This window comes from Bubalus kerabau, chromosome 9, assembly GCF_029407905.1.
Source record: "Bubalus kerabau isolate K-KA32 ecotype Philippines breed swamp buffalo chromosome 9, PCC_UOA_SB_1v2, whole genome shotgun sequence".
Taxonomy (NCBI): Eukaryota; Metazoa; Chordata; class Mammalia; order Artiodactyla; family Bovidae; genus Bubalus; species Bubalus kerabau.
The window spans coordinates 73118640-73138760 of NC_073632.1; the positions used below are offsets into that span (position 1 = coordinate 73118640).

Here is a 20121-nt window from a genome sequence, read left to right on the forward strand (position 1 = left end):
TTGACAAAAATTTGAGACTTAATTAGCTTTAAAATCTTTCTTCTAGAAAGTAGTGAATTAGAGTTGGGGTGTGCAAACTTATGCAAATTCACTCTAAAGGGAAAGAATGAGTCCTAGACCAACACTTAATGTAACCTAATTAAAGAGACTAAATTTTTTAAAAAAGAATGTATCAATCGGTGGATTTGATTAGTAAGGGATGCAGAGGATACTTAGGAAGGAAACTTTGACAATGTCCATTTAAACACAGAGGGGAGAAGGTTTCTCTACCCAAGGGCATAACCTGGTCCCTTGTTCATTCACAAGCATTCACTGAGCTCATATTACCTTCTGAGTGTTTGGCACTAGTATACAAAGACAAAATATGATTCCTGCCAGCAAGAATGTAGACGCTTCTAAGGGAGAACTGAACCACGCCTCTTGAGAGGAATGCATTTCTTAAAGAGACACTATTAAACATCAACATTGAGCCAATTCTACCTTATCATTTTGCTTTCTCTTTCAATTGCCATTAAGACAAAATGTTCTGCAGAGAAGGTGAAACTATAGAATTCTATTTACTGGTTATACTCTTCATTGTAAATAACTGAATCAGATCTTGGTTTTGGTTGTATTAGTCTCTTGTGAAGTGGGTTAGTGTGGGTCACATCCCTGAGTCCAGCTTCAGAGCCCGGCTGGGACCCCTGGACAGATGGCTCAACAGCACTCCAACCTTGGCATGCATATTTTTGTCTGAAATCTCCTGATTTCCTCTGTGTTGAAGTTATTATGAGACCCATTAAAACCATTATTCACACAGAGCCATAAAATAATTGATTCTGAACCCTTTCCAGTAGGACACTAAGTAGGAAATTGAAGTCAGAATTTGTAACTTATTTTGATAAGGCTTTTTTCTAAGCAAAAGTGGTATTTTTCTAATCTCATTCTTTATGCCATACATTATAGTTATTTTTTCCATGTATGAGTTTTTTACAACAATTATGTACTGCTAGGATAAAGAAAAATTGATATTGTATAACTTTCCCAGTGTTTTCTAATGCTTTTAGAATGAAGAACAAAACCCTTTCCCCAGCCTATGAAGATGAGCATGGTCCGACCATTGACTCCTGCCTTAGGGTTACTTCCCCCAGACTACCCTCACTGACCTTTTGCATCCTTGCATGTGGCCTGCCCTCCCGTTTTTGACCCTTGGACCTCCTTGTTCCCCAGCCTGGAGTTGTCTCCCTTCTTTCCTTCACGTAAGGCAGGAGATATCTTTCAAGTGGCATGGTTTATGTATTAAGTACTTGTGCTTGAGAATAATTAATTTTTAAAGTTTTGATGGAAATTTTTAAAATATTCCATTGGGTAAGATTCACACAATCAAATAGAATTGTAATTTTTCTTTTGTGAATTTTTGTCTGATTAATTTTTATTTCATATAGCAGATTTAGCTGCTGTCTCCTAGTATAACTCATATAATAGCATAACAAGTCTAAACTAGTATAGCAGTATTAGTATGTTGGCATAATGGTCAAAACAATGCTCTTAATGTAAATATCCAACTATATTAAACCCCATCCCAGGACCATTTGGGACAAATGTAAGCTATTTGAAAACAAAGAAGACTTCTCAGCCTGTTATGGAAACAGAAGAGGAGTCTGCTGAAAGGATTCAGTTTCTTAAGAGCAGTGGAACCTCTATCTTGAGTATTGACAGCTTAGAAGCCAATGGTAAGAATTGTGGGGGATATAAGTTGACAGGTTAATTATGATGCTTATAATCAGAATTTTTAGAAAAATTAACTCTTAGCTCTCTTGGAGCCTCCTTCACAAGTGTGTAGACAGATCTAATATCTTCCCAGAAGGTTTAGAATTACACCTCTGGAGAATCCATATAACCTTACGTATTATGAACACAAATCTGTTTGGTGGTAAAAGACTAGGTAAAATATGTTATAGATTTTTTTAAGTTTTGCTATATAATTTCAATAAATGCAGCATTAAAATTAATTTCTTTAAAATTGCATATGTTAATGAAATATGTTTGTGCTTTCTATTTAGAGAGAGTTTCTGAGCTCAATCATAGTGTTCTCGGATTGGGACTGGACACATTAGAAGAGCAAGAGGAAAAAGAACAATTTTTTGCCAGACTTGAGAAAGGCTTAACATCATCCATTGATTATTCAAGGTTAAATAAGGAATTGGATTCTAATGACTCCATACATTTTAAAGCTTTACATAGGTAATGTAAATACAATATAAACAAATCAGTAAATAATTTTTGCGTCTTTCTATATTTTTATAAAGCTAGTATATGCATGTAATTAAAGGGGTACAGATAACAGGCAAAATTTAAATCTTATTTTTAATTCTATTTTCTGTTCGTTATTTTGATCAGGGTGTGTGTGTTTATGAGTGTGTAGAATATGATTGGTATATATATTGACTGGAATATGTTTGTATTTGAGCCTCTAGATATCTAAAATTTCATGCATGATATACTTTTGAGGTGAACAGCATATTGCTGAATAGACCTAACCAGGAAGGTAATTTATTAAGTCATCTTCTACAGATAAAGTGAGTCCAGGTAGCTATTAGAAACTCAGGGGAGGGACTTCCTTGGTGGTCCCTCTATGCTTTCAACTGCAGGGGACACAGGTTTGATCCCTGTTTGGGAAGCTAAGATCCTGCATGCTGTGTGGTACGGCCAAAATTTTTAAAAATAAAATAAGATAGGAACAAAAAGGGAAACAGGAACCAGGGAACAAAGACAGATCTGGTTTGTGTCCTACCTTTGTGTATAGTTCACCCTAAAGATTACCAGGAAGCCTCATTTATCCTGGAAATTCTACTAGTGTACTGAGCTGGTGCCTTGTGCATGCCATAGACCTTTAGCATTCTCGAGATTTGTGAGACCTGATACCTTTAATATCCTCAGTTTTAAGTTTTCCATCTAATTTTGAAAATTATAAATGGAAGTCAGGTTACAAGTTTAAGATTTTAAGAACACCAAACTACAATTAAATTGAGGGTTAGGAAACTCATACCCTCTGGTCATTAGAGTGCCTGGTCTCCTCAGGATGCTTAGTTTCTTACAGACAGTGGACAAAGCAGCGACTGTCATGAACTACGTAGAGTCTGAAATGTTTACCCTACTTGCAAACTAAACTGTGGTTTTATGGATGCTGACAATTGACAAGGATTCTTGGGTCAGAAACAAAATGACTTTCTCTTGACAAAAGCAGAACCCAAGTGCCATGTTGATTTGCCTCAGTTTCCCTTGTCCCACAAGGCTCATGGGGTCCATGATGGCTGTCCACCCATGTAGTGGGTTGCTTTATGGGAGACGGTCACTGAGTTTGAGGACTCTATTGCTTTTTTAATAAGTAGAAACAAGTCTGCTTTGATGGCAGAAATACTGCCTATCTTTCAGAGTTGATCACTGCAACTCTTGAGAAGTGACCTAGGAAGGAGGGGCTGTGCCTTACGTTCTTGGCTTACCCAGCAAGAACATGCAGGGACCCTCAGGCCCATGGTGATTGCCTGTCTTAACAGTGACAACACAGAGTAAGCATACACAGGTTTGCTGGCCACAAGTTTTTGTCCCTTTGGAGTATTTCTTAAATGTTTCCTTGTTCTTAACAATGTTCCTAGAGATCTCTTCAAGACAGACTAGAGGTCTCTTCAAGAAAATTAGAGATACCAAGGGAATATTGCATGCAAAGATGGGCTCAATAAAGGACAGAAATGGTATGGACCTAACAGAAGCAGAAGATATTAAGAAGAGGTGGCAATAATACACAGAAGAACTGTACAAAAAAATCTTCACGACCCAGATAATCACGATGGTGTGATCTCTCACCTAGAGCCAGAATCCTGGAATGCAAAGTCACGTGGGCCTTAGGAAGCATCACTATGAACAAAGCTAGTGGAAGTGATGGAATTCCAGTTGACCTATTTCAAATCCCAAAAGATGATGCTGTGAAAGTGCTGCATTCAATATGCCAGCAAATTTGGAAAATACAGCAGTGGCCACAGGACTGGAAAAGGCCAGTTTTCATTCCAATCCCAAAGAAAGGCAATGCCAAAGAATGCTCAAACTACCACACAATTGCACTCATCTCACACGCTAGTAAAGTAATGCTCAAAATTCTCCAAGCCAGACTTCAGCAATACATGAACCATGAACTTCCAGGTATTCAAGCTGGATTTAGAAAAGGCAGAGGAACCAGAGATCAAATTGCCAGCATCCTCTGGATCACAGAAAAAGCAAAGAGTTCCAGAACAGCATCTACTTCTGCTTTATTGACTATGCCAAAGCCTTTCACTATGTGGATCACAATAAACTGTGGAAATTCTGAAAGAGATGGGAATACCAGACCACCTGACCTGCCTCTTGTGAAATTTGTATGCAGGTCAAGAAGCAACAGTTAGAACTGCACATGGAGCAACAGACTGGTTCCAAATCGGGAAAGGAGTACATCAAGGCTGTATATTGTCACCCTGCTTATTTAACTTATATGCAGAGTACATCATGAGAAACGCTGGGCTGGATGAAGCACAAGCTGGAAGCAAGATTGCCGGGAGAAATATCAATAACCTCAGATATTCAGATGACACCACTGTTATGGCAGAAAGTGAAAAAACTAAAGAGCCTCTTGATGAAAGTGAAAGAAGAGAGTGAAAAGGTTGGCTTAAAGCTCAACATTCAGAAAACTAAGATCATGGCATCCGGTCCCATCACTTCATGGGAAATAGATGGGGAAACAGTGGCAGCCTTAATTTTTGGGGACTCTAAAATGACACAGATGGTGACTGCAGCCATGAAATTAAAAGATGCTTGCTCCTTGGAAGAAAAGTTATGACAAACCTAGATAGCATATTAAAAACCAGAGACATCACTTTGCCAACAAAGGTCTATCTAGTCAAGGCTATGGTTTTTTTTCAGTAGTCATATATGGATGTGAAAGTTGGACTATAAAGAAAGCTGAGTGCTGAAGAATTGATGCTTTTGAAGTGTGGTGTTGGAGAAGATCCAAGCAGTCCATCTTAAAGGAAATCAGTCCTGAACATTCACTGGAAGGACTGATATTGAAGCTGAAACTCCAGTACTTTGGCCACATGATGTGAAGAGCTGACTCATTTGAAAAGACCCTGATGCTAGGAAAGATTGAAGGCAGGAGGAGAAGGGGACAACAGAGGATGAGATGGTTGGATGGCATCACCAACTCGATGGACATGAGTTTGAGTAAGCTCCAGGAGTTGGTGACGGACAGGGAGACCTGGCATGCTGCAGTCCATGGGGTCACAAAGAGTTGGACACGACTGAGCGACTGAACTGAACTGAATAATGTTCGTAATTATGATACTTCTACTCGAGAACAGCCTAGTCAGAGTACAGTGTAGTATTGTATATATGGTGTTTGCTGCTACTGTTATTAGAGTCTATAGTTTCTTGTGCCTGCTAATGATCTCACTAAAGACTTGGTTAGTGGACTGAAAAAGGTAGAACTGATTCTTTGGTTTGAAAAAAACACAGTATGTGAACCAATACATCCAGTATAGTTAAAACACTTTGCTGAGTGTTTATTGGTTTAAGGCTGTTACTCAGCTTCCATTCTAGGATGAAATTGCTTATTAGCATGGAAATGCTAACTCTGGGAGTTTTTTTTCTGGCTTCCACATATACTTGACTGGTTCTTGCAGCTTGTGGGCTATTCCTAATCTGTAGTGTAGAAAGTCTGTCTGGGCCCTGAGAAATACAAGGCACACATTTATGTATAAAATTGTATATATATGTGTATAGGGTTAAGAAATTTGGCATTTTCTGCCCACCCCCCCCCCCCCTGCCCCCACACCTTATATTTCTTCAGTAGCTACAGTTAGTTTCAGGCTTGTAAGATCCTTCACTTTTAAAACATTGCCTTCATAGTTTCCAGATTTTTAGCTTTTGCTAGAACAAGAGTACTTAAGAAGAAATACGTAATGTTAAGAGATTTTTAAAAAAATATTCACAAAAGATTGCATGGAAATATATTATTAATGTGTGATATTAAATATTTTCTAGTAATCAAGCCAATATGGATCTAACTGAAGATAAACATGAGCATGAATCAAAACATGAAGAACTGACAGGTAATTTCATTGGTTTTAAAATTTACACTATTTGAAAAGATAATATAGCTTTTAATAAAGACATTGATAAGAGAGAGCTTCCCTTGTGGCTCAGCTGGTAAAAAATCCACCTGCAATGCAGGACACCCGGGTTCGATCCCTGGGTTGGGAAGATCCCCTGAGAAGGAAATGGCAACCTACTCCGGTATTCTTGCCTGGAGAATTCCATGGAAGAGGAGCCTTGTGGGCTACAATCCATGGGGTCACAGAGTCAGAGACAACTGAGCGACTTTCATTTTCACTTGATAATACAATTTTATTTTTAATTATTTTTCTCTTAACTTGGAAAGAGCTTGAACAGGTAGAGTGAGTTTCCTGTGTCACAAACGGAGCTACTAAGAAATGGTTATAAGAGAAGGACTGTTTTGTTTGTTGGGAGTGGATAATGGACCTATTGGGAAGACAGAAAAAGGAATTCTTGTCCTAGGACCCAGGAAATGTGTACAGCCAGGACAAATACCTCCAAAGCATGGTTAGGAAGATACATTTTTTTCTGTCTTTTGACTTTAAATGTGTCTGTGTTTTAATATTTTAAATGGTTTTCTTTTGGTAGTGTATAGCTGAGTTTGGTTTTATATCCAGTCAGACAATCTCAGACTTTTAGTTGAAATGTTTCTACCCTTTGCAGAAAGATATTCATTGGTATGGTTATTTACTGTTTTGCCATTTGTTTCTTTCCATCTTTTTGTTGTTATTGCTTTTGTGGTACATTTTATTGGGTTGAGTATTTATAGCATTCCATCTTAACCCTTCTTATGGCTTGTTAGTTGCACTTCTTGGCTGTATTTTTTTAATAGTTACCTTATGATTCACACTGTGCCTGTGCATCTTTACTTCATTAGAGCTTACTTTAACATTATGCCACTTTATATGAATTTTAACAGTAGTAAACTTTCCCCCGGCCTTTTTGCCATTTTTGGCATATATTTTTCTTCTACATCTCTTAAAAACCCCACAGTAGAGCAGTATTAGTTGTTGAGGCAGTCTGAGCGCAGGTTGGAAAAGAATTTCCAGATAGAGCATTTCAGAAGGGAGTGAATTTATTAAGACCAAAGAGCAGAAATAAAGTGGGTACAGCAAGCACAGTGGGCCAACAGACGGAGGAGTCGATAGTTTTTGTGGGTTAATAGCCAATTTTTAAAGCCTTAAGGCAGAATTTTTGCTGGATAGTTGGCATTAGGCGATGGATTGGGGCGCTGTAGGCTGCTTACTGGAATGGGCATCTTTGCGTAATTGGGAGTCAGGAAGCTTGATAGTGATTATCAGAGTGCTTTTGGCAAGGTTACAAAGGGGCTCAGTCAGCTTTGAAGGTGTCCTGTGGTGCAAGGTTTTGCGCCTGTGGCCTTCAGGAAGGACTCAACATTATTATTGCTTTTAACAGACTATTCTAAATCTTATACATAATATAAAAGTCTATATTTATACTTATTCACATAGTTACCATTCCCAGTGAATTTTTTTCCTTTTTATTTTGAAATGAATCTTTAAAATTTATTTTTAAATTAAGTTACAATTAACATATATAACTTATTAGATCAGGTGTACATCATCATGATTCAGTATCTGTATACATTGTGAAATGTTCACCATAATAAGCCTAGTTAGCACCTTCAGTTCAGTTCAGTCGCACAGTCGTGACCGACTCTTTGCAAGCCCATGGACTACAGTACGTCAGGCTTCCCTGTCCATCACCAACTCCTGGAGCTTACTCAAACTCATGTCCATTTAGTTAGTGATGCCATCCAATCATCTCATCCTCTGTCGTCCCTTTCTCCCACCTTCAATCTTTCCCAGTATCAGGATCTTTTCCAGTGAGTCAGTTCTTTACATCAGGTGGCCAAAGTGTTGGAGTTTCAGCTTCAACATCAGTCCTTCCAGTGAATGTTCAGGACTGATTTCCTTTAGGATGGACCGCTTGGATCTCCTTGCAGCCCAAGGGACTCTCAAGAGTCTTCTTCAACACCACAGTTGAAAAGCATCAATTCTTTGGTGCTCAGCTTTCTTTATAGTCCAGATCTCACATCCTTACATGACTACTGGAAAAACCAAAGCTTTGACTAGACAGTCCTTTGTTGGCAAAGTAATGTCTTTGCTTTTTAATATGCTGTCTAGGTTGGTCATAACTTTCCTTCCAAGGAATAAGCGTCTTTTAATTTCATGGCTGCAGTCATCATCTGCAGTGATTTTGGAACCCCAAAAAATAAAGTCTGTCACTGTTTCCGTTGTTTCCCCATCTGTTTGCCATGAAGTGATGGGACAAGATACCATGATCTTAGTTTTCTGAATGTTGGGTTTTAAGCCAACTTTTTCACTCTCCTCTTTCACTTTCATCAAGAGGCTTTTTAGTTCTTCACCTTCTGCCATAAGGGTGGTGTCATCTGCATATCTGAGGTTATTGATACTTCTCCTGGCAGTCTTGATTCCAGCTTGTGCTTCATCCAGCTCAGCATTTCTCATGATGTACTCTGCATAGAAGTTAAATAAGCAGGGTGACAATATACAGCCTTGATGTACTCCTTTCCCAATTTGGAACCAGTCTGTTGTTCCGTATCCAGTTCTAGCTGTTGCTTCTTGACCTGCATACAGATTTCTCAAGAGGCAGGTCAGGTTGTCTGGTATTCCTATCTCTTTGAGAATTTTCCACAGTTTGTTGTGATCTACACAGTCAAAGGCTTTGGCATAGTGAATAAAACAGAAGTAGATGTTTTTGTGGAACTCTTGCTTTTTTGATGATCCAGTGGATGATGGCAATTTGATCTCTGGTTCCTCTGCCTTTTCTAAATCCAGCTTGAATATCTGGAAGTTCATGGTTCATGTATTGCTGAAGCCTGGCTTGGAGAATTTTGAGCATTACTTTGCTAGTGTGTGAGATGAGTGCAATTGTGTGGTAGTTTGACCATTCTTTGGCATTGCGTTTTTTGGGGATTGGAATGAAAACAGATTTTTTCCAGTCCTATGGCCACTGCTGAGTTTTCCAAATTTGCTGGCATATTGAATGCAGCACTTTCACAGCATCATCTTTTAGGATTTGAAATAGCTCAACTGGAATTTCATCCTCTCTACTAGCATTGTTCATGGTGAGGCTTCCTAGGGCTACTTGACTTCGCATTCCAGGATGTCTGACTCTAGGTGAGTGATCACACCATCGTGGTTATCTGGGTCATGAAGATCTTTTTTGTATAGTTCTTCTGTGTATTCTTGCCACTTCTTCTTAATATCTTTTGCTTCTGTTAGGCCCATACTATTTCTGTCCTTTATTGAGCCCATCTTTGCATGAAATGTTCCTGTGGTATTTCTAATTTTCTTGAAAAGATTGCTAGTCTTTCCCATTCTATTGTTTTCCTCTATTTCTTTGCATTGATCACTGAGGAAGTGATCTTATCTCTCCATGCTGTTCTTTGGAACTCTGCATTAAAATGGGTATATTTTCCTTTTCTCCTTTTCCTTTCGCTTCTCTTCTTTTCACAGCTATCTGTAAAACCTCATCAGGCAACCATTTTGCATTTCTTTTTCTTGGGGATGGTCTTGATCACTGCCTCCTGTACAATGTCATGAGCCTCCGTCCATAGTTCTTCAGGCATTCTGTCTATCAGATCTAATCCCTTGAATCTTTTATCACTTCTGCTGTATAATCATAAAGGATTTGATTTAGATCATACCTGAATGGTCTAGTGGTTTTCCTTCCGTTCTTCAATTTAAGTCTAAATTTGGCAATAAGGAGTTCATGATCTGAGCCACAGTCAGCTCCTGGTCTTGTTTTTGCTGACTGTATAGAGCTTCTTCATCTTTGGCTGCAAAGAATATAATCAATCTGATTTCATTATTGACCATCTGGTGATGTCCATGTAGTCTTCTCTTGTGTTGTTGGAAGAGGGTGTTTGCTATGACCAGTGCGTTCTCTTGGCAAAACTCTATTAGCCTTTGTCACCTTCTGTCACCTTACATAATTGCAAAAAATTATTTTTTCTTGTGATGAGAAGTTTTAAGATCTGTTCTCTTAGCAGCTTTCAAATAGTTGTGATCTACTATTATTCTGAGTTTCTATCTAGTGGTACTTTTCTTCAGCATGTAAAACCTCCCTAGCTTTTCTTATAGTGCAGGTCTACTAGGAATAAATTCTCTCAAGTGTTGTTTCTGAAAGTATATTTTGCCTTTGTTTTTGAAGAACAGTTTTGCTTGATACAAAATTGTAGGTCATTTATTTTCTTTGAGCACTTTAATGATTGCCTTCTGTTGTCCTCTGACATTTCTCTTGAGAAGTCATCACATGAGTGATTCTGTGACTTCGTGTATATAGTGCCTTTTTCCTCTGTTTGAAAATTTTTCTCTTTAGTCCAGTTTTGTGGCAGTTTGGTTAGGATGATCTTGGTGTGCTTTTCTAAGGTTTATCCTGTTTGGAGCTGGTTGAGCATTAATTGATCTGTTAATTTATGGTTTCCATCAAAATAAATGTTTGTGCCATTAATTTTTCAAAATCGTGTCTGGCTTCCCTTGCTTTCTGATCCTAATTGCGAATATGTTAGAAAGTTAAATTTTGTCCCATAGGTCAAAAGACTGTCATTTTTTAAAGCTTTTTTCCTCTCAGCTTTAGTTTTATTGCTAGGTTTTCAAGTTCATTAATCTTTTTTCTTCTTTAGTCTCTTGTTATTCTTTGTTTTTTTAACTCTAGAAGTTTCTTTTGGATCTTTCTTTTTTCATTTCTTTTAGTGTATTTCTTCATGTTCTTTGTTTTCAAGTCCTCAACACTGAGTGTAGTCTGTGATCCCGGTATTTGTTTATTTCTGGGTCTCTTCTAGGTGTGGTGACTTTCTCCTCCTTTTAATTCTAGAGTGTTGAATATGTTGTAGATTTTTACACTGTTGAAATGAATTTTGAATTTCGTTTTCTTCTTTTCAACAGTGTTGAGGTTTGTTCTGGCTGAAAGGTTGATCTTTTCAAGGCTTTTCTTCTGCTTTGTTAGGGGAAGTCCAGAGTAGCCTTACTTCAGCAGAGTTTGACACTGCTACTGAGACATAGCCCTCTTGATATTTTCACTGGATGCCCCTACTGAACAACAAAGATTTTTTCCACTCGAGCTGGTTAGAGCTTCAAAATCACTTTTCGCTGTGCAAAATATGGAAATTGTCCAACTTCCAACATTTCACTTGTTCTTTGGTCAAACTACACTTAAATGATTCAGTCTGCAGGAGAGACTCAAGGGGGCCCCCTGTAGATTTCTAGGGCTTTGTTTCTGAAAGTTGCTCAGTGGAATCCAACTCTTGGCAACCCCATGGACTATAGAGTCCATGGAATTCTCCAGGCCAGAATACTGGAGTAGGTAGCCATTCCCTTCTCCAGGGAATCTTTGCAACCTGCTGGCAGACTCTTTACCAGTGCAGCTTCCTTCCTTTATCACTTGCCTGCAGCTTACCTTGTCTTTTCAGTACTCTTATCTCTGTTTTCTTAACACAGTAAGACTGTCCTGATCTCCCTGATCCTGCTTAGCACTCCAGGACGTATGTACCCTCTAGTAAATGTAGACTCAGCTCACTTATTTATCTTTCTTAAGAATCATATTTTTGCACTGCTGATTGTTGAATATCTGAAAATATTAGTTTCATATACTTTATGCATTTTATGCATTATTTTGGAGTAGGAAATAACAACCCTCTCCAGTATTCCTGAAAATTACTTAGATAGAAGAGCCTGGTGGGTTACAGTCCATGGTATCACAAAGAGTATGCATGTACTCATTATTTACAAAGTCCTTGAAATCTAAAATGGTACAGGTGAAAATCCTCTAGATTCTATCATACTTGAAATTTATCAGCCAAATATTCTAACAGAGAAGGAAAATATATCTCCAAAATGTATCTTTTAGATCAAGAGTTGTTTGCTTATTTTCTCTTTATGCAAATTATATTTTCAAAGTTACAGATATGGGGTATATTAGTAGAAATCCTTCATGTTGAATGCGCAATGTCTTCCAGTCAAACAGATTAGAAGTGTAAAAACTGTTGTTGTTGTTCAGTCACTCAGTCATGTCCTGCTCTTTAAGACCCCATGGACTTAGTATGCCAGGCTTCCCTATGCTTCAACATCTCCCAGAACTTGCTCAAACTCATGTCCATTGTGTTGGTGATACCATGCAGTCATCTCGTCCTCTGTCATCCCCTTCTCCTGCCTTCAGTCTTTCCCAGCTTTAGGGTCTTTTCTAATGAGTCAGCTCTTCACATCAGGTCACCAAAGTATTGGAGTTTCAGCTTCAACATCAGTCCTTCCAATGAATATTCAGGACTGATTTCCTTTAGGATAGACTGGTTTGATCTCCATTCAGTCCAAGGGACTGTCAAGAATCTTCTCCAACACCACAGTTCAAAAGCATCAATTCTTTGACGCTAAGCCTTGTTTATGGTCCAACTCTCACATCCATACATGACTGCTGAAAAACCACAGCTTTGACTATGGACCTTTGTTGGCAAAGTAATGTCTGTACTTTTTAATATGCTGTCTAGGTTTGTCATAGCTTTTCTTCCAAGGAGCAAGCGTCTTTTAATTTTATGGCTGCAGTCACCACCTGCAGTAATTTTGGAGCCCAAGAAAATAAAATAAAAATTAATATTCTCATTGTTTTCCAAACAGTGTGAAAGAGCTGGTGGATATTATTATCTCTGATATTTCTCATATGAGAACCACCTTCTCAACTGGGTTTTATTCTTCCATTTTTATATGAACTTAATTTCCCTTGGTGTTTCTTTTAGAAATTGCTGATTCGTTGTTTTCCTTCCTTTTATTTCTTGTCTGTCTTACTTATCTCTGTGTCTACCAATGGCATTTCCTTCTTGTTTCAAACCTAGTTTATTTGTGACAAAATTCCTGAGATTGGTCTTGTATATGTTAGTAATATTAGCATACAGAGTGTTCCATTACTAAGTGCCAACAAAATGTAGTTCTGAAAAAGTGCACATTAGATTAGTACATTTCTTAAATAATATTTGGCTTTATTAACTTTTAATTCAGATTAAGTATAACACAAGCTATAATACTAACAAAGATAAATTATTACTGTTCAACATAATGGCTAAGACTAACATACAGTGCATATTATATAACACTAACTCTTAATCTTCTCAGCAGTTCTCTGAAATAAATATTGTTCCTACTTTATAGCTGGGAAACATGAGGCGAAGAGTTTGTGACTTGCTTTTGGTTCTACAACTGAAAAATAGTAGAATCAGAAGTTGAATACAAGTCTTCCGGTTCTGGTCATGCTACAAGCACTATGCCACAGTATCTGAACTGTTTTTTGTTCTGCTTCTTAGAGGTGACACAAACACTGCATCCTCTTCCATTGATTTTAGAAAGTTCCCGAATCCCAAGTAATTGTTTAAGTTCATGTCATACTCTTCTGAAGGACTTCCCTGTAGTTCAAATGGTAAAGAAGCTGCCTGCAATGCAGGAAACCTGGGTTCAATCCCTGGGTCAGGAAGATCCTCTGGAGAAGGGGATGGCAATCCACTCCAGTATTCTTGCTTGGAGAATCCCATAGACAGAGAAGCCTGCAGGGCTACAGTTCATGGGGTGGCAAAGAGTTGGACATGACTGAGCGACTGACACTTACTTACTATACACTCCTATATGTCTTCCCTCCTTGTTCATCATCTTTACTTAAGTAAGACTAATTCCTGAGGTACTTAAAATTCAGTGATTCCCACTAGAATATGAGAATGTTAATCATCTGATATTGGTCCTAGCATCTAGAATTTAATACAAGGTAATTTCTCTGTAACTGTTACGTGAATTAAATTATGTCTACTGATACTATAAAATTCCAGGCAGAGTTCTTTTTCCAATAGAAGAAAAATAGAGGTGAGCTTCTCAGCCTCAGAATATAGATACTGTTGTAACTAACCAACCAGCCTAGTTTATCTACCTAAGTCACAATACCCATATTCTTCCACCCTTGTATACCTGTGAACTGAAATGGAGATATTTCTGTAGGTAGATCTCACTGGGAACATCTCTGTTTAACTTACTCATTTTCAGACTTCTATTGTTAATCTCCATTCAAGGAGAAGACTGAGAGATGGTCATTCCAGAAGCAGACTCTCAAACCTCATGCAGTCTCCGCCCATCAGGCCATCCTATCTCTGAACGTGATCTAATTTTTGAAATACAAATAAGATTATGAATGGTCAGTTCTATTCTGAAAAGGCCATTCTTGTTCTGCAGCCCACAAATCTCACTCAGTCCTTTGGAGGGCTACAGACAACCAATTAAAAATTGATGACGAGATCCTGGCCAGACAGTTTCTGCCCATCTTCATCATAAGAAGCCTGATAGCATCATGTTAACTGGACAGACCTTTGCCTTCTGCTGCAGAGTCATTGAGATAATAATCTGGGACTTGAGCTGAGAGATGCCTAGGATTGGGAAACAGTGAAGGTCATTAAGGCTAGTGTTTTCCTAAGGGAGGTATCAGAGATAAAGCTTTCATAAGTACTGCTTAAGGGTAACAGTAGAAATAACTGTAAAGACTAAAAAAATCAACAAGTAAAATCCAACCTCTGTTAAGCAAGTCTAGATTTTTCAAAATGCTGCCTTTTAGAAGTAAGCAATTTGAGATTTTTATCTTTAAAAATCAAGTAACTGCAGTTTGTATTAGAAGTATATAATATTTTGAACACCTCTAGAAAATTTTAGTTTGAAAATAATATAAAATAAAACTAATAACTACTTGAAAGTACAAAAAAAAAGCCCACACAAGTCTTAAGAATTGAATTCTCATCAATCTTTTCCCCAAAATAGTGTGTTCTTAAAGATAACCTCATGTTAACATTTAAGTAAATTACTCTTATGCAGACTTCTTTTGGAAATCAACAGTCTTTTCTTGGGAATTTGACTTTTTTGACTATGATTCTTGTGTTTTTTTAAAAACTATTTTCTTCAGAAAATTATAGTGATGATTTTGAAGATGAGGAGGATATTGATGCACCTTTGACTCTTAAGGGAGAGACTAAGTCCAAAGAAGATTCCCAATCAGAAAAAACAAATGTACTCAAACAGGTATGTATCAGTTATATATTTGACAGTTTGGAAACTTCTTTCATTACCTTAGCTGACTACTGACTGTTCTAAAAAGAGCTCAAAATAGAGTTCTTTATAGTCTTGCTCACTGTTGTAAAGTTATAAGTCTCTTAATACTCAGACACCTTCTGAACTCAGGATGTCAATTTTAATCTTAATGAAATATATGGCAGTTGATGGTTTTCTGAAAGATTTCTTTTGGGAAATTTCTTTAAACTTTGAAAATTGAAAATTTCATTAAAATCTCACATCTTAATTTTTAAACAGGTGTATTAAACTGTACTTTTCTTTGGTTGGTCTTGTCCTTGTGAGACATTCCATCCCTACTATTTATGCCAATAGTGATGTTACTGTCTGAAACTTACTGGGCTAAGATTGTAAATTAAATTAATATTGTTAATTGTCAATTAAATTATTCAGTTCACATTCAGGGATATTGTACTCTAATTCTGTCATTTCTCAGTTTTTACCAAGACACGCCAGATAGAACTTATCCTTGAAGCTACCTAAGAGTAGACAGTTGCTGTTATAAACTAGTGATGTTATCTTGGATTTTGATAAAGAGGGTAATTTCTCAGCAAGGTAGATGAACAGATGACATCAGGTACTTTAAACAAGGCTCATAAAGGCCTAAATTAATTGCTGGTAATCACCAAGGTTCTGAAGAGACTTGTAGAAGTTCTCTCACTGCTACATTTGTCTAGTCTTATAGAATTGTCAGTGAATGAGCATGATGAAAGAAATCCAGAAAGCGTATTACTTGAGCTTTTCATAATGGGGTAAAGTGCTGGCTTTCAAGTTCTCGTACTCTTTGCAGTGTAGTCATTTCATATAAGTTCAATTTCAAATCATATAATGTTCTTTTTTTTAATTTAGGAAGAAGAAAAAACTGGCATGCTAGCTAATGGTAAATATTATCTGTATTCATAAATTTTTGTAGACAGTTGGTCTGTTCAGAACTATATCTAATTCTGAATAAATTACTGTCTGTTTTTAAATAATTTCTGATGAATTAAAATTTACAGATTTTCTCAGTATGTTTTTTATGCTTATCTTAAATTCTTCCTGTTGTATTTAAGGATATATGTTTTTTAAAAACCTCGGACCAAATGCCTTTATGGATAAATTTTACCAAACATTCAAAGATTATTAATGTTAATCTTCCTTAAACTCTTCCTAAAAAAAAAACAGAAAAAGAGGGAATTTTTTCAAACTCATTAAGTAAAACCCAGCATCACCTTGATACAAAAGCTAGACAAATATTCCTCAAGAAGACTACAAATAAGCAATTATATTTTCAGTGACATCAAAAAGAATACAAACTTAGGGATAAATTTTATTAAGGAGGTAAATTATGCCTAGAACTATAAAACATCGGAAAGAAATTGAACACTAAAATAAATAGAAAAATATTCTGTGCTCATAGATTAAAAGAATTACTACTGTTAAAATGTCCATACTATCCAAAGTGATCTACAGATTCAGTGAAATTCCTATCAAATTCCAGTGACATTTTTCACAGAAAAAAAAAAATTCTAAAGTTTTTATGAAACCACAAAGGACTTCACATAACCAAAGCAAGCTTGAGAAGGAGCAAAGCATGGAGGCATCACACTCCCCTGACTTCAAAATGTATTACAGAACTATAGTAACCAAGACAGCATGGTACTGGTATAAAAACAGACATAATACCAATGAAACAAAAAGTCCATGCACCTGTGGTCACCTGGTCTTCAACAAGGGTGCCAAGAATATAAAATGAGGACAGATAGTCTCTTCAGTACTTCATGTTTAGAAAACTAGGTGTCCACATGCAGAAGAATGAAATTGGATCCTTATCTCATATCACATATGAAAGTCGACTCAAAATAGATCAAAGATTTAAGTACAAGATCAGAAACTGCTTAAATGAAAAGAAAAACATAGGAATATAGCTGCTTGATGTTATACTGGGCCATAATCTTTTGGATATGACCCCCAAATCACAAGCAAGAAAAGTAAAATAGCTAAATGGGATTGAATTAAACTAAAAAAGCTTCTACATACATAGCAAAGGAACACAGCAGAGTGAAAAGGCAGCTTATAAAGTAGGGCAAAATATTTATGAACTATATGTTTGGTAAAGGATTAATACCCACAACATACAGAAAACTCACGCAACTCGGTAACAATAACAACAAAAATTAAAAGTGAGCAGAGGACCCAAATAGACATTTCTCAAGATATGCAGCTGGACAAACAAGTGTATGAAAAATTACTAAACTTTACTAATTATCAGGGAAATGCAGATCAAAACCATAATGAGATGTCACCTCACACTTGTTAGATGATTATTATCAAAAAGAGGCAAAATAAGTTTTGGCAAGGATATAGAGAAAAGAGAACTTCAGTACACTATTGGTAGGGATATAAATTGGTGCAGCCGTTATGGAAAGCAGGATAGAGGTTCCTGAAAAAAAATTAAAAGTGGAACTACCTTATAATTCAGAATCCCACTTCTGGATATATAACTGAAAGAGATATCTGTATACCCATATTTGTGTGTGTACTCAGTTGCCAAGTCGTGTACAACTCTTTGTGACCCCATGAATCGTAGCCCACCATGAACCTCTGTCCATGGGATTTTTCCAAGTAAGAATACTAGAGTGGGTTGCCCTTTCTTCTCCAAGGGATCTTCCTGACCCAAGGATCGAACCTACTGGGTCTACTGGATTGGGAGGCAGATTCTTTACCCTAAGCCACCTAGGAAGCCCCATTGTCATGTTTATTGCGGGATTATTCACAATAGACGAAATATGGATAGAACTTAAATGTCCATCAAAAGATGAATGGGCAAAGAAAATGTAGCATATATAGCTTAAAAAAAAAAAGAAATCCTGCCATTTGCAACAAAATGGATATATGTGGAGATATTGCAGTAAGGGAAATACGCAGATGAAGAAAGATGCATACTGTTTATCCTCACTTATATGTGGAATCTAAAAATGTCAATATCCTAGAAACAGAGTAGAATGATGGTTACCAGGGGCTGGGTTTGGGGCATATGGAGGTTGGTTAAGGGGTACAAGTAAGTTATGGATATGTGATGTACAACAGCGTGACTGAGATGAGTGTATACTTGAAACGCGCTCAGCAGGGAGATCCTAAGTGTTCTCATCACATACACAAAAATGGGTACATGGATATGTTAATTAGCTTGATTTGGTTGATTATTTTATAGTTTCTGTTCAGTTCAGTTGCTCAGTTGTGTCTGACTCTCTGCGACCCCATGAACCCCAGCACGCCAGGCCTCCCTGTCCATCACCAACTCCTGGAGTTTACCCAAACTCATGTCCAGTGAGTCAGTAATGCCATCCAATCATCTCATCCTCTGTCATCCCCTTCTCCTCCCGCCTTCAATCTTTCCCAGCATCAGGGTCTTTTCGAATGAGTCAGCTCTTCACATCAGATGGCCAAAGTATTGGAGTTTCAGCTTCAACATCAATCCTTCCAGTGAACACCCAGGACTGATCTCCTTTAGGATGGACTGGTTGGATTTTATAGTGTATATGTTTATCAAATCAACAAGTCATAGATCTCAAATATATACAATTTTTAATCAGCACTATGTGTCAATAAAATTAAGAGAAAAAGGGGTTTTTTTGTTTGTTATTTTCCTCAGCCCTTTGCCTTTTACATATAAAGGTACATTAGACCTGTATTTAAGCATAGATGAGTTTTGATGTAAGCCTACTCTGTTGTATATAAGAAGAAAATCATTCTTGTTCTAGGTACATAGTTATATATTCTTTATATGTAAACATTTATCTTTGTTTTTATACAGATTTCATATGATTTAAGTATTTTATTAATAGAACCATACAAGCTTATTTATATTCCTAATATTTTTGTTTTATGTTATTCCAGTAGTGCTGCTTGATTCATTAGACTCTGTTGCAGAAGTCAACCTTGATGAACAGGATAGAACAAAAACTAAGCCAAAGGCTGTGTCAGATATGACTGATAATGAAATGATAGGAACAGGTAAGAATGATAAACTGTAGCTAGTCTCTAAACATGTAATATTTTGTGACTAATTGACTTCATTTCTGGGGAAAATATATATGATATATAATAATATATGTAATAACTATCAATACAGTTTTACATTTTTATTGAAGTATATTTGATTTATAAATTAAAAATTTACAAATTTATAAAATTTATAAATTTATAAAAATTTATAAATTTATAAAAATTTATAAAATTTATAAATTTATAAAAATTTATAAATTTATAAAAATTTATAAAATTTATAAATTTATAAAAATTTATAAATTTAAAAATTTATAAGTGTTAGTTTCAGGAGTGATTCAGTTATCTATCTGTGTGTATGTAGACATATATACTCACGTGTGTATATTTTTTAGATTCTTTGCCGTTATATATTATTACAAGATGTTGAATATAGTTTTCCTGTGCTATACAGTAGGTCCTTATTGTTTATCTGTTTGTATGTAGTAGTGTGTATCTGTTAATCCCAAACTCCTAGTTTATTCCTCCCTTAGTAACCAGAAGTTTGTTTTCTGTGTCTGTGGGTCTGTTTCTGTTTTATAAATAAGTTCATTTGTCTCATTTTTTTAGATTCTGCATATAAGTGCTATCATATAGTATTTATCTCTTTCTGACTTCACTTAGTATGATAATCTCTAAATTCATTTATGCTGCTTCAAATGACATTATTTCATTATTTTTCATGGCTGAGTAGTATTTTCGTGCACATGCACGTACGTGTGTGTGTATACATCACATCTTCTTTATCCAGTCATCTATTGATAGACACCTAGGTTGCTTTCATGTTTTGAGTCTTGTAAATAGTGCTGCTATGAATATTGGAGTGCATGTATCTTTTTGAGTTAAG

General features: G+C 36.5%; 1 protein-coding gene across 4 annotated transcripts in view; it reads left to right on the top strand.

The window, feature by feature from the left end:
- The window catches only part of CEP162 (centrosomal protein 162), a 93668-nt gene that overhangs the window by 13982 nt on the left and 59565 nt on the right, over positions 1-20121 (top strand). For all 4 annotated transcript variants that reach the window (XM_055535569.1, XM_055535570.1, XM_055535571.1 and 1 more), the window contains 6 exons: positions 1566-1712; positions 2043-2223; positions 6049-6116; positions 15085-15200; positions 16098-16128; positions 19128-19244. In XM_055535569.1, coding sequence (XP_055391544.1) covers positions 1566-1712; positions 2043-2223; positions 6049-6116; positions 15085-15200; positions 16098-16128; positions 19128-19244 — 660 coding nt within the window. The remainder of the gene's footprint in view (positions 1-1565; positions 1713-2042; positions 2224-6048; positions 6117-15084; positions 15201-16097; positions 16129-19127; positions 19245-20121) is intronic.